This window comes from Chaetura pelagica, unplaced genomic scaffold, assembly GCF_000747805.2.
Source record: "Chaetura pelagica isolate M959 unplaced genomic scaffold, ChaPel_1.0 scaffold70, whole genome shotgun sequence".
NCBI lineage: Eukaryota > Metazoa > Chordata > Aves > Apodiformes > Apodidae > Chaetura > Chaetura pelagica.
The window spans coordinates 408,405-421,049 of record NW_009952265.1 but is presented as its reverse complement, the minus strand read 5'-3'; the positions used below and the strand labels follow the sequence as shown (position 1 = coordinate 421,049).

General features: G+C 46.3%; 1 protein-coding gene across 1 annotated transcript in view; it reads left to right on the top strand.

Moving 5' to 3' along the window:
* The window catches only part of TTC9 (tetratricopeptide repeat domain 9), a 24,314-nt gene extending 12,697 nt beyond the window's left edge, over positions 1 to 11,617 (top strand). Inside the window, exons 2-3 of the mRNA XM_010007715.1 lie at positions 5,251 to 5,433; positions 10,481 to 11,617. Of these exons, the coding sequence (XP_010006017.1) occupies positions 5,251 to 5,433; positions 10,481 to 10,560 (263 nt within the window). The 3' untranslated portion in view covers positions 10,561 to 11,617. The remainder of the gene's footprint in view (positions 1 to 5,250; positions 5,434 to 10,480) is intronic.
* Positions 11,618 to 12,645: the final 1,028 nt, after the last annotated feature.

Sequence of the window (12,645 nt, the reverse complement as noted above, 5' to 3'; positions counted from 1 at the left end):
TGTGATTGTGATTCTGTGATCTGCTAGAGGAGCTGCTCTCATACACACCCTAGGGAGACTAGTTTCCTTTGCCTGGATTTCACAGGCTGGCTGCACCCTCTGTGTCCTTAGCACCTTGTCCCAGATTCTTAAGTCCACTTTTCCCCCCGTGACTTTTCTTCCTCCATGGACCTTAACTCCCCACTCATAAACCCCTTTCACCACCCCAGCAGTTCTGTGCCTCTGTCCCCACGTGTGTTTCAGCCCCAGCCTTTACCCCCTTGTAGACATCTCTCCCCCTGTCTTTCTTACCTATCTAAAACAACCCCTCTCAGCTTGGTGTTTACTTTCTGCTCTTCTTTCCTCCTGTGACCAGTGACCCAATAAGAGAATTTTCTTGCCCTCTAAGTCTACAAATCTACATTTTCTCCTAGATCAGATTGTGCCCAGGGTGGACCAAATATTAAGTGCTTTTGGGTACCAAATTCTAAGGCATCTCTACTGAGTGCAGGGCTATATGCAGTACTATAGTGGTTTTATTTTCAGAAGGTTATCAGTTGGCCAGCTATAGATTACTCTGAGGATAACAGAAGGCACCTGCTTGACACAAATGATACCTGCCAGATTTCAGTTCGCAAAGCCAAACAATGAGAGGGCATGAGACAAATCCGAAGAGACAGTCACCAGAGATCTTTAACAAGAGAAAAGTAAGATATGTTTCCTTAGCCTGTTCTTCAAAAATACCTGAATGGTCTTGGCTGACATTTTCCAAAAGCAGACATCAAAGCCAGCCATGGCATATTGCATATTTTAGTCCAAAAACTTAAAAGACCAACCAAGTTATGAGCAGCTGACTCTCTCTCCTACAGTGGAAGGCATAAGGCAGCACTACCAGCTTACCTGAGTGATAACAAGGTGCAAACACAACGGGAGTATGTGAAATATCAACTTGCAACCCAAGATATTCCTGTAGGGCAAGGGCATTTTCATCACCCAGAAGAACAGCAAATGGAATTCCTGTTACGACTAACACAATTGCTGAGCCCAGAGAACATGCCACGGGGTAGGGATATGCCAGTGCTGTTTGCAGAGTAATTTGGCTCACTCTCTTTAAGTGTTCTGTAACACAGACACTTGCTGGGCCTTGCCTACAGTGGGAATTCAGCCACTGGTATAAGCTGTGTCTGGAGGATTGTTCTGGCATGGAGAAAGCCACCAGGTAAGCCAAATTCCCCATAATCAAAATCTCCATGTTAAAACCCGTACATCCTACTTCCTGACTTAGTTCTTAGCTCAGCCAAAACTAGAAGCCAAAAGTTTGGGCTAAACTGAGCTATTTGCATAACGTGCAGGGGTATTCACACAGAAGAGGTTTCTCTGGTAAGATGCTGTCTGACAGCACTTTCAGTTGAACTTCATTTTAAGGGCTCAGAGAACAGCTATAAAAGTGAGAAAAGCTGAAAAACACAGGTTTTTAGTAAGAGACTCCAGGCACTTCATTATGCAGGCTATTAAAGAGAAGATGAAGGACTGACTTGACTGGAGTCTCAGAGGCAACAAGCAAGCACAAGCTTTTCAGGGTAGCAAAGGCTCTGGCTAGTTATTGCACTAGTGTCTAATAATTACAGCTGAACAAAAAAATCTGTAGAGAAGCATAATGAAGTTTCTTAAACAATGAAAGTAATTAACCTTTGGGATAAAAGGACTGTCATGGATTCTTTCTCCCTGGCACCTGTCAAACCTAGGTATCTTCCTGAAAGATACTCTGGAATTCAAAATTAAGGCAGGATACAGTAAAGTATAATCCAAAACCCACAACTGGTGTGATTTTAGTTACAGCTTCCCACCATTGCTAACCACAGCTACTGGTAAAGGCTAAAGGTGTAGATGTATTTTTTCTCTACAGGTACTTTAATATTTGTTTTGCATAACTTGGTGCCAAGCAGGGCCACATAAGTCAGTTCTAAAAGTACAGTTATCTACTGGTACCAGTTCAGTACTGCACCTCTGAAATTGTTGCATCTCATGGAACTCCCTGACATGGGTTGAGTATGCAAATGAAAATATAGAAATCTATGCTTAACATTCCTCTTAGGAATAAAAACCAGCCAAACTTCCTATTTTCTTGCATAAACATCAACAGTCAGTTGGGAAGCAAGATGGACAGGGTCCCTTCCGCTGGAGGTAATAGCATTAACTTTCTTCTCATCCCCACTGCACATTTCACTCCGTAGTTTCAAAACAGCTCATTTTGCAGCAGATGGAGACTCTTCATCACCATGTGACATACATGGTTTTTAAAATTAGGAGTTACTGATTGGTTAAGCTGACACAAATCAGCTGCCAAACTGAGAATGGTAACCATCACAGCTGCAGGGAAGCAGGACAGCCTACATTCTGAGCAGGGGGGGAATGTAGACACCAGATGCCTTCTTACAATGACAATGAGACCTGCAGTGAATGGGTGACTGTAAGTTTGCATCTGCAAGTAAAGGGCACCCTTCTAGTCACCAAAGAGATACCAGAGATGGCAGCAAAGAAAGCAGGAGGAGGATAAACCTTCCAGTTTGGTCTGTTTGAGACAGCTTCAGAAGGATTCTCTGGGGGCCTGTTATGAACCAAGAAGGAAGGTGATGAGGTGTTTGATGTGGTAAACAAACACTCCCAGTCAGAGAGACATGTCTGTTTAGGAAAGCAACACGTTTTCAAAACAGTTCCCCCTGAAAGCTGAATTACTAACAGCCTCAGCATTTACATTGAATCACAGTCCATTAAGATCATTTCGGTCCACCAAGAACTGAAAGCACACACCTCTAAATATTTATAAGGGAGACGCTCCCTCTAGGCTCAGCACTGGCTCTCCAAATGGCCAGCTCTTCCAGCAGGACTGTTTCCTGCACATCCATCTGCTCGCCTTGGTCAGATCAACACGCGTCTCTCCCACCAGCCACGTGTTGCTGACTCCTCTGCCGCCTGCGCGGCTACCGGGGATGCCCTGCATCTTCCCTGTGAGGGTGACTCACCAAAAGAACCCAGCTGCATATCTGGAAGCCCATTTGGGCTTATGAATTAGCAGGATGTGGGAGACTTTTTCTTTTAAACCAATCCATGAAGCAACTCTGATATGGGATTACTGAGTTAATATCCATGAACAGACTGCCTGTCATTTTCCACAGCATCATTTCTATTACTCTAACTGGAAATACCAACTAGGAAATGAACAGAGAGTCTGAGATCCCACCCCTCACCCCCACCCCCAGTTGCTCTGAAAGGCAGTTTCACAGAACGTGAAAGGCTGGATCAGATTGGCAGCCTGCAGAAAGCTACTGCCACTGCTCTACATGCTCTTGGTCAGCAGGTAAACAAAGCAATCCTATTTCCAGGGCTGTGAAGCCAGCAGGAAATTTACACAGCCATTTTTAATACCTTTGAAAAATAAAGAAAAACACGGCACAGTCATTTCAAGCACCATTAGAAACAGAGTGAGAAAAAATGAATGTTTGACAAAGAGGAAGGGACAAATTCTGGATAAGGAAATGCTGCTAAGGTTTTAGAAACATCTTTGGTTTTTAACTGGCAATCAAATAGTGAGTGACCAGATGCCTTTGAAATACCTGTGCACTTTAATGGCAGGATCTGTTAAAATATATTCAGAGTCCAACATTACAGCAAATGGGACAAAGCTTTGGTTAGTAATTACTGTGTCGTTTGAACAAACATACCAGCAGTGGGGCTAGTTCTGCAGTCCTTGCTCAACTCATCCATACCATCAGTTTTCTACTGGTAAAAGCCTATTCATGATTGGTCCCAATTAGCTATTTAAGTTTTAAATGTGTATTTGAATTAAGAATGTATTCTGTCCTTGTTAACTCAGACTAATCTAGGTTGGAAGGAATCTCTGGAAGTAACCTAGCTTACTTCTTGCTCATGAAATGCAAAAGCGGGATAGAGAAAAGGTACAGGGCTTACTTTAGGGGTGTAGGGGAAGGGCATCAAGAACTGTGTCATATTCCTGACCCAGCCTCATATCTTCTCAGCTGCAGGCTGCAGTTACCATGCAAAAAATGAAGTCTGGCTGTTCATTGGTTACACCTGAACTGTGACAAATTGGATTTCCAAGAGCAGTGAGTCTCCTCCTTGCCAGAGACACACTGAGTAACACCACCTGCCATGGGAAATTTCTCTCCACGCCCTGGCACTTGTCATTGCCAGCCTCTGAACTGATCCTTGCAGTGGCATCCTGCCTCCCTTCCCTCTCCCCCAGGTCATGCCATTCCCAAAGCTGCCTTGAGTTGCAGCACCTGCTGTGCTTGTGGACAGCACAACTTCTCTCATTTCCCCAGAGCCTGTGACTGCACCATTCTTATCAGCATTCCTCAAACCATTCTTAATACCCAATATGCCCACCAGAGTAAGCACTACAGTAAAGCACCAATGGGGCTCCAGAGCATGTCTAAAGGATCTTTTCCTTTCTTCATTTCACTCCTATATGTGGGAAACTCACTATGGGGATTTTCTTCAGCTCTTTGACATTTATGCAACAGTTGTCCTTCAGCACAGAGTCCTCAGCATGCTGTTTCTTCTTTGTATTTACCTTTTCCTTTAGGAAGCCAGCAGAACTGACCTCTTGGGCTGAGCCTGTGTTACCATGCCTTGGAGACAGCATAAAGCCTAGCACATCCATTGCCTGTGCTACAGCTCCAGGTGCCTCTGCTTTACTAGCAGCACACTCCAACAGAGCAGAGCACCTTCTTGATTCCTATAGCAAAACTCCATGCAGGACCTCCTGGATAAAAGGCAGTTACATATCATTTGTAAATCTAACAGCCTTGGCTTAAGACAAATGCAAAATGTGATCCAATTTAATCCCTTCTTTCCATGTCAGATGGCTGTTGGGCTGCCTTTTTGTACTTTGCTGAGCTCCAGCCCTCAGTCTGAGAAGCAATTTTGCTACAAACTGAGCCGGTGCTGCCATGAGACCGTGCGTTCCCGCTCTGCGGGGGGATGTTCGTGTTCCCCCACTCTCCCCCCAGAGCAAACAGAACCCCTTCGCTTTGCAGCGCCAGAAATAGAAGTGTTGGTGTTTAAATCGCAAACAATCGGGTTTGGCAAACAATGCTCCCTTTCTGAATCACGGGGCTGAGTCACTTCCCTCACCTCAGCCGCTCTCTTCCCCCGTACAGGACGCAGGAGCAGGGACACGGACAGCAATAACGTTCCTCTCTCTGTCTGTCGGTCTGTCTGTCTCCCCATCCCCACCCCCCACTGCAGCCTGCCTGCTCCAGGCCGAGCTGGTGAATTACGAGCGAGTCAAGGAGTACTGCCTCAAAGTGCTCCAGAAGGAAGGCGAGAACTTCAAGGCGCTCTATCGCTCGGGAGTGGCCTTTTACCACCTGGGTGACTTCAACAAGGCCCTCTACTACCTGAAAGAGGCGAGATCCCGCCAGCCAACAGGTACGGGGGAGCGGGGACAGGGCTTTGCATTGGGCACCTTTGCATTTCTTTTCACGAGACCTAGCCTGGCTGGCTCTGATTTCCACAGGGATGAGCATGACTCACTGTATCCCAGCTGTACTCCCCGTAGTGCAGCAAGGTTGCAGTGCCCAAAGATTAACCACTGCTGAGGCTGCAGCACAGCCTGGAAGATGACAGCACTGCTGGGATGCTGTCTGTGTGGAGGGGATCTCGCCTGTCTGTCCTTCCCTAAAGTATTTTTGAAGAAGAAAGCAGGATGGGAAAGAGAGGCCTGCTTTTTCTGTCTCTTTGAAAACAAGCTTTTTCCCCATAGTAAAGTTAGGGGACTATTTGTAATCCCCAACTGCCTTCCACCGTTCCAGTAAAGGGTTAGTATTGTAATCTGATCAGAGACACAGACATTCACTCACAGAGTATTCATAAGGATGCTTCATCTTTTGCCCTGACATCAGCCAAGTATTTGTCATCCATGTGTCAAAATCCAACAATTAATTCTAGGTCAGCAAAGATGTTATATATTCAAACAACTTAGCCTTGCCTGAGCAACCACTTTTATGTTAACCTACCCAACCTCAGAAAGCAAGCAGAAGGCCACGATACAGAGATGGTGCTTTTATTTTTCAAAGAACTGCCTAATAGAGAGGTAAACCCACACTATTGTTTAAACTCTTTCAGCTAAAAGAAAGAAATTTCGTAATACTCAAAGTAAAATTAAAGGCTCATGAGAAAGCAAGACAGAGGCCACATGCAAAGAAAACCCTACAGGGCAGCTCTTCCACCTGAACGTGAGAGGAAAGATAAAGAGTGAGAACTGGGCATAAAACAGGGTGAGCCTGGGCCCTGGCAGAGCACACCAGAGATGATGTGCATTGAACCAGAGGAGGCGAGGGAGGCTGAGCTGACCCTGCTTGGTGTGTGCTTGGTGCTGCAGGGCCCCTGTGGTGGCTCTGCCCTGGGGTAGCACCAGAGAGGGTGCGCTTAAGAGTGTGCTCGGATCTCCTTCCTCTTCCACCTCCCAGAAGGATGCCTGGTCTCATCTGCCACGCTTGGCCATGGGCTCCGGGCAGTCAGACAGCACAGCTGTGCACCCCACGCTCCCTGAGCAAATGTACTTAAAAGCTCAGTTTAGCCCGTTTTAGTTTGCAGCGTGCCCTTCTGCTTTCAGCCCTTGCCAGAACCAGGAAATGGAGAAGCCTATGCAAGAGAAAAAAGAGTGGAAAATAAGTTATCCTAACCTTGAAGTTCTGACTAGGCTCAGATGTGAAAAAGTTCTTTTAGCTGAATCACTTTGCTTCCTTTTTAAAATATGTATTTCTGTGCTTCCCCCTCCCCTCACAATACTATTTATTTGGTATCCCTTATTGGTCCTTGAAATAAATACTAATTTATTCAACAGCAAATGCTTCAAACACCACAGATTGCTGCAAAAACATACCAGAAAGTGTCCCCAGAGGCCATTAATGTATACAAAAGCCAGTTCTGGCCTTCAGCTCTGCATCAGAGACTCTTCCCTGTTATTGTTCGACCATTCGAGGCTATTGTTCTACTGTTTTATTTATGATTATGGAAAACTTGAAGGGTATTCAGGGGGAAAGAAGTGAATACATACAGTAAGAAAGGATGTGGCTGTTAAAACACAGCAGTAGGAATCAGGTAATGCTATCAAGAATTATGAGACCTGGAAAAAGTCAGTGTCTCCACTTCAGTGTCTCCATCTGCAAAACAGGATTATTTTCCTTTATCTGAGGTTTCACTAGGCTCCCTGTAAAAGCACTTAATTGCTGCTTTTCTTTTTTTTCCCTTTTTTTCTTTTTCTAATAAGGTATGTTTTGGCACAAATCACTGGCAGTTTCTTCTCTTTGGTAGGGGAGATTTTAAATCATAAAGTGGAATCAGCTAGCAAAGGGTTTTGCTGTTCTAAAGGGCTGTCAGCAGAGCAAATCCCTTATGGCTATTTACTGCTGTCTAGGGTGAAGGTTGGGTTTGGCCTGATTTCTTACGTGACCTCCAAACAAAAATCACAAAAGCAGAAGGAGATAACACACAATAATTGTATACCTTACTCAGGGAGAGGGAAGCTGCTGTTAAGTTGTGCAAAGCAGACATGCTGCCTTCCCTGAACTCTGTGTCCAGAAGCTGGTGCAGCACGAGCAACCAAATGTACATGTGACCTTCAAGGCTTGCTCAGCTCTTTCCCACCAGTGGGGCCACGTTTTCAAGATAGGGACTGACTGGTGTTGAGATGGGACCATCAGCTGGCCTGGTAATGTCAAACACCTGCAGTTAGTGTCTGCTGGCCCTGTGCTGAAAGCTCACGGGTGGCCTTCATGCAGACTGCACAGCCAAGGCAGTTTTCCCATCTGCCATGGAGTGGGCTCAGGGCAGAGCTCACCTGCCTTCCTCAACACCTGCAATTCACAAGTCCTGGCAGGAAAACCAGGCTACAGTGTCTGCACAGCAGGTAAGCAGCTCGGCTCTGAAGATACAGGGAGATCAGAAATGACCTGTAAAATGGTAGGAGGTCCCTCTGCACAAGGCCACTGGCATGGTCCTAAAGTGCCCAGAGGCCTCTTCCCATTGCAGCTTTGCCAGCATCTCTTTGGATGGGTCTGATGCCTCATCTGAGTTGTCCTGTAACTCCCGCATCAGCAGAAGGGCATCGCTTCCTCCTCGCTGAGAGGTGAGAGACATCTCCTCATTAACATTTACATTCAGCTTTTAAATACTTCTGCAGGCAGAGCTAGTATGCTGCAGTATTATTTGATGGAAAAAACCTGACAAAGGCAGGGTTCCACTTCTGAAAGCAGAGTACTGCTGTTGTTATTTCTCTTTGGTAAAACCTCAAAAAGGAAGACCTCAAAGAGGAAGCAAAACATGCCAAAACCTGCCCAGGAGATTTATGACTAGCTCACAATGGGAATATCTCCTATCCTCTATCAGGCTACACCTTATTTTGCCCCTGGCTTCCCAGACACATGGAAATCTGCCAGGTGAGGGAATCTGTGCCATGGGCAGCTACCTTACCCACCAGCTGAGGGGCCCAATTATGCACTGAAACCACTTCCACCCCTCAGCCAGGTGCCGAGGCCCTGCAGGCCCAGGCAGGTGTGATTCCCTAGCACACCTACATGGTTGTCACCTGCACTGGGCAGAAGTTTAAAGAGGGAAGCTCAGCAGCAGGGACTTTCGCCCAGGCTGCAGCCCATCAAAGGCTAGCAGGGCACAGAGCAGAGAGACTGCAGGGGGGGGCAGGCAGCAGATCCTTGGCTGGTATGAGCCCTGCCTTTGCTCTGCTGGGCATTAGCCACCTGCCTGCCATGTCTGCTGGTTTTATTTTAGGCCTAAAATTCAGGGCTACCCTGCCCCCTCCCAATGAATTTCTTTGCTTCAGGAGACGGCACAACTAAAACCAATTATGTTTTTTTCAAAAGTTGCTTCAAGATTTGCTAGTCTAGTATGAAATGCTCATGGATGAACAGCCCAGGATGCTGGTGAACCTTGTCTAACTCTGGTGCAATAGCAGAACTTCTTGGCTCAATAAGAATGCTCCAAATGGGGCAGGTTACTTAATCACTAAATCCCAGCCTCTGGACTGACTAGGATGATGAACCCACAGAAGACTCAGCAGAGAGACCCACTTCACCAGATACAGCTTGAGAAGTTACAACTGCATTGCCACAGCCCACTGCTACCCCATGGCATATTTGTGGAGAGCTCTGTGTGATGGGATACCAAGTCATCTGCCACTGTTTCAGTTCTGACTGAGGGCACAACAGAAATGTCCCCTTCTCATGTTTAAAGGACACTTTGTGTCCACAACTGCTTTGGTGGGTGCAATACTCACACTGGTTAGTGCTGGATGTGTTACTAGTAATTTGCTCATCTCTTTGAAAGCTCAGGTACTTCTTATTTTCCTAGACAGTGTGGGGCACATTTCTGCTTGGATGAGGAGGAGACAAGATTGTCCTCTGACTATGGACTGCAGTGCACTTCACATTCGTTTCTGAGGATCTAGTAACTTAAATGGACTAAGCTGGCCCTGGTTGGCTGGCTGAGTAAGGCTGTCAGCAAAGAACCATTTTTCAATCAGTATATAAGTAAAATAGGCCATTTTTTTGCATGCTTGCTTCTGATAGCACATGGCTTTTGCCAGTAGGTGGGTGCCATGTGTGTGGGGAAGTCACTCTTGTCATAATAAATCAACATGATTTGAGAAAATCTGGCCATGACTGCCCATCTGTTTGAGGATTCACTTGTGCTTCAGGGTAGACATGTTCCCTCACTGCTGGGGCCAGGAGGTAAAACAAAATTCACATGTTCTGTGTGCTGGAAGTACTGGAAGGAAGAAGAGGGCTCAACTTACCACCTGCAGAGTACTGGAATCTCACACCTCTCCACAGGAATGAAGTGCTGGTCCTCTGGCCTTAGGAACTTCATTAGACAGGGTAGACAAGACAGTATGCAGCCTCTCACACAGGACAAAGATGCAGCTAGAGTGTCGTGGTGGAAGGACTTCCAAATATAAAATTTAAAGAAAGTAAGAGTACAAAGTTAATATGAACGATGCTCTTCCCAATTCAACTCATGGAACAATGTGAGAAGAGTGAAATGGGCTGTAAAGGGGATAGGAAGGTCAAAAAGCAGAGCATAACTGTACACAAGATATCTTTAGGGGCTTGCATGCAGGCACAGAAGGTAGGGAAGCCAATGGAGGTGCCATTCCACAAGAACAGGCAGGGATGACCTGGATATTTTCAATTGTGTGAATTCAACTGTGCTGACCAAGAGTAATCAGAGAGAAGGTAAAAAACAGCTGAGGCAAGATTGCGAGCAACAGGGAGGGTAAGTACAAATCAGACCAGGTTCTCCCAAACCAAAGCAGGAGAGTTAGTTCAGAAACCCTTCAGACTGTTGCAGTTCCTGGAGGCAGCGCTGGAGCCTTGTTGCTCCTTGATGAGGCACTAAAAGTGTCTGTCTTTCACAGAGAGTTGTAACCCCTGTATGTGTGTGTGCTCTTTCTCTGCAGACACCAATGTCATACGATATATCCAGCTGACAGAGATGAAGCTCAGCAGATGTTCCCAGAGAGAGAAAGAAGCCTTGTGAAAATGAAGACACTTCAGCTGAAGTGCCCAAGGGGGAACATTTCCTTCCTAGAAGCCCATTTGGTGGATTTTCCTGTTTGCTCTGCCTCATCCTCATCTCCTCATCTATCCACTCTCCCTTGCTCTTCATTGAATCCCAGTTTTGAAAAAAAGAGACTCAGATGCTGGATATGGCTGCTTGCCAACCATGGTAACACCCCTTCCCTGTGGCAGGAGAGCACAATGGCTACAGCCAGCCTTGTTCCAAGACAGTGTCACACACCTGGAGTAAGCAACGCAGGGGGACCTTTCTGGTCCTGAGCTGCCTGCCTATTGCCCTTAGGGAAGCAACCCCCAGGAAAAACAACTTCCTGACCAGGCAAGTTGGAGACAGTTTCTGCTCTGAGAGGTCACTGGAGCTTGGAAGAGCTGAGAAACCAAGAGAGCCGCTGGTCTTTTCACAGGGGATAGCAAATGCCTTTTTACCATCAGTTCCCTCTGCCTGCTTCTCCAGTGTGTGTTATCAGTCTCCAGTGAGAGCTCACATGCTCCCAGGCTAATGCCAGTGAAAACTGTTTCTAAACATCCTCTTAATGAAAGCACAGAGCACCCTACCAACCCCCTGCAGAGCTGTCCTGGTGCTGGAGGAGAAGGCTGTGGGCTACCACAGAATGCTGGATGGACTGTAAAAGCATGGTGTACAGAAGGAAAAACTGTGAAATAATTCATTAAAAGCAAATAAAAGTTATTAATAGGCAACAAGTCCAGGCATTGCTTTTCAAAGGCACCTCTTGGGTTCCCCGTGTCTATATGGGCAACATTGTCTAGTGGGGGGCAGGATGGCTGGGGGGACATCTCCATTCTTATCTTGGCTCTGCCAATTCCTTGCTGTGTGGTCTTGGGCAAGTCACTTAGGCACTCTGTGCCTCAGTTTCCCCACCTGTATCTGGGGATAATAATACTTCCCTACCTCGCAGGGGTCTTGTGAGGATGCATTAGTAAATGCTTGTAAGCAACAGTACAATGATGTACAGTGCTAGTATTATTAGTACATTCGATTGAGGTCTTGGTTCTCCCACCTTGTGTCAGTGCTTCCTGTGTCCTTTTTTTTTTCTTTCGTAGGAGAACACGTTGCTGAACAAACAGGGCAGGACCAACAGCTTTAGAGCCTATTTCAGCAGCCCTTAAGGCTTGTTTGGACCCCCTCTAGCAGTCTGATCACTGCTAAGAGCTCAGGCTCCTTGGCTGAAGGGTGATTTTCTGAAACTACCAGTAATGGGATCAGTAGGTGCCACAAACATATTTCCAGTGTGACTGCCCCATCAGTGGCCCACAGGCACTTGCTCCCAGTTGTAGGATGTACACGAGTGGTCTTATCCCATGGTGGTCAGTGTGAAGTGAGTGTACCCAGATCTATTTTACTTGGCCTTCAGCCAAAACATGGAAACTGAAACACAGACAGATGAACAAAGTTCAGCCAAGTGTTGCACGCTGTGGTCCCAGCAGATGTGGTGACTGCAGACAGTTGGCTACAGCATCCCACATTCCAGCTGTGGTATCTTGCCACATTTTTCTCTAGCCAAAATTTGAAGGAGTTGATAGACAAACATCAAGAGAAAAGGAAAATCTCTATCATTGTCTCTAAAAAAACCTTGAGAAGTATTCATTTGTTCAGGGGGACATCCAGCCCACATTGGGGCCAGTGGTTAAGAGATCACTATAAAGAGGCATGTAAATCTCAGAGATAAGGGCCTCCAGCATCATCACCTGGGATGGCACCAGAATATGTTCCTCAGGTGGCTGGTGAAAAACAGCTGTTTCCCAAAACTGGGAACACTGTGTGTAGCTACAGTGAAGGAAGGGGCTGTGTCCTAGAGGCAGCACAGTCACATTCTTCAGATGGCCCACAGTTCATGCATCTGTGCTAGAAGTAGCAAGCACCTCTGCCCACCACTATGCATGTCTAAGCAATAAATGAGGCTACAGCTGCTGCTAGGACAACAATAGAGTTAAAGACAAAGAGGACAAATGAAGGAGATTCTGTAGGTGATTGTTAACTAGACCAGAAAAAAAGGATCAGCAGAGCTGTGCTTGGGTGCATGTAAGG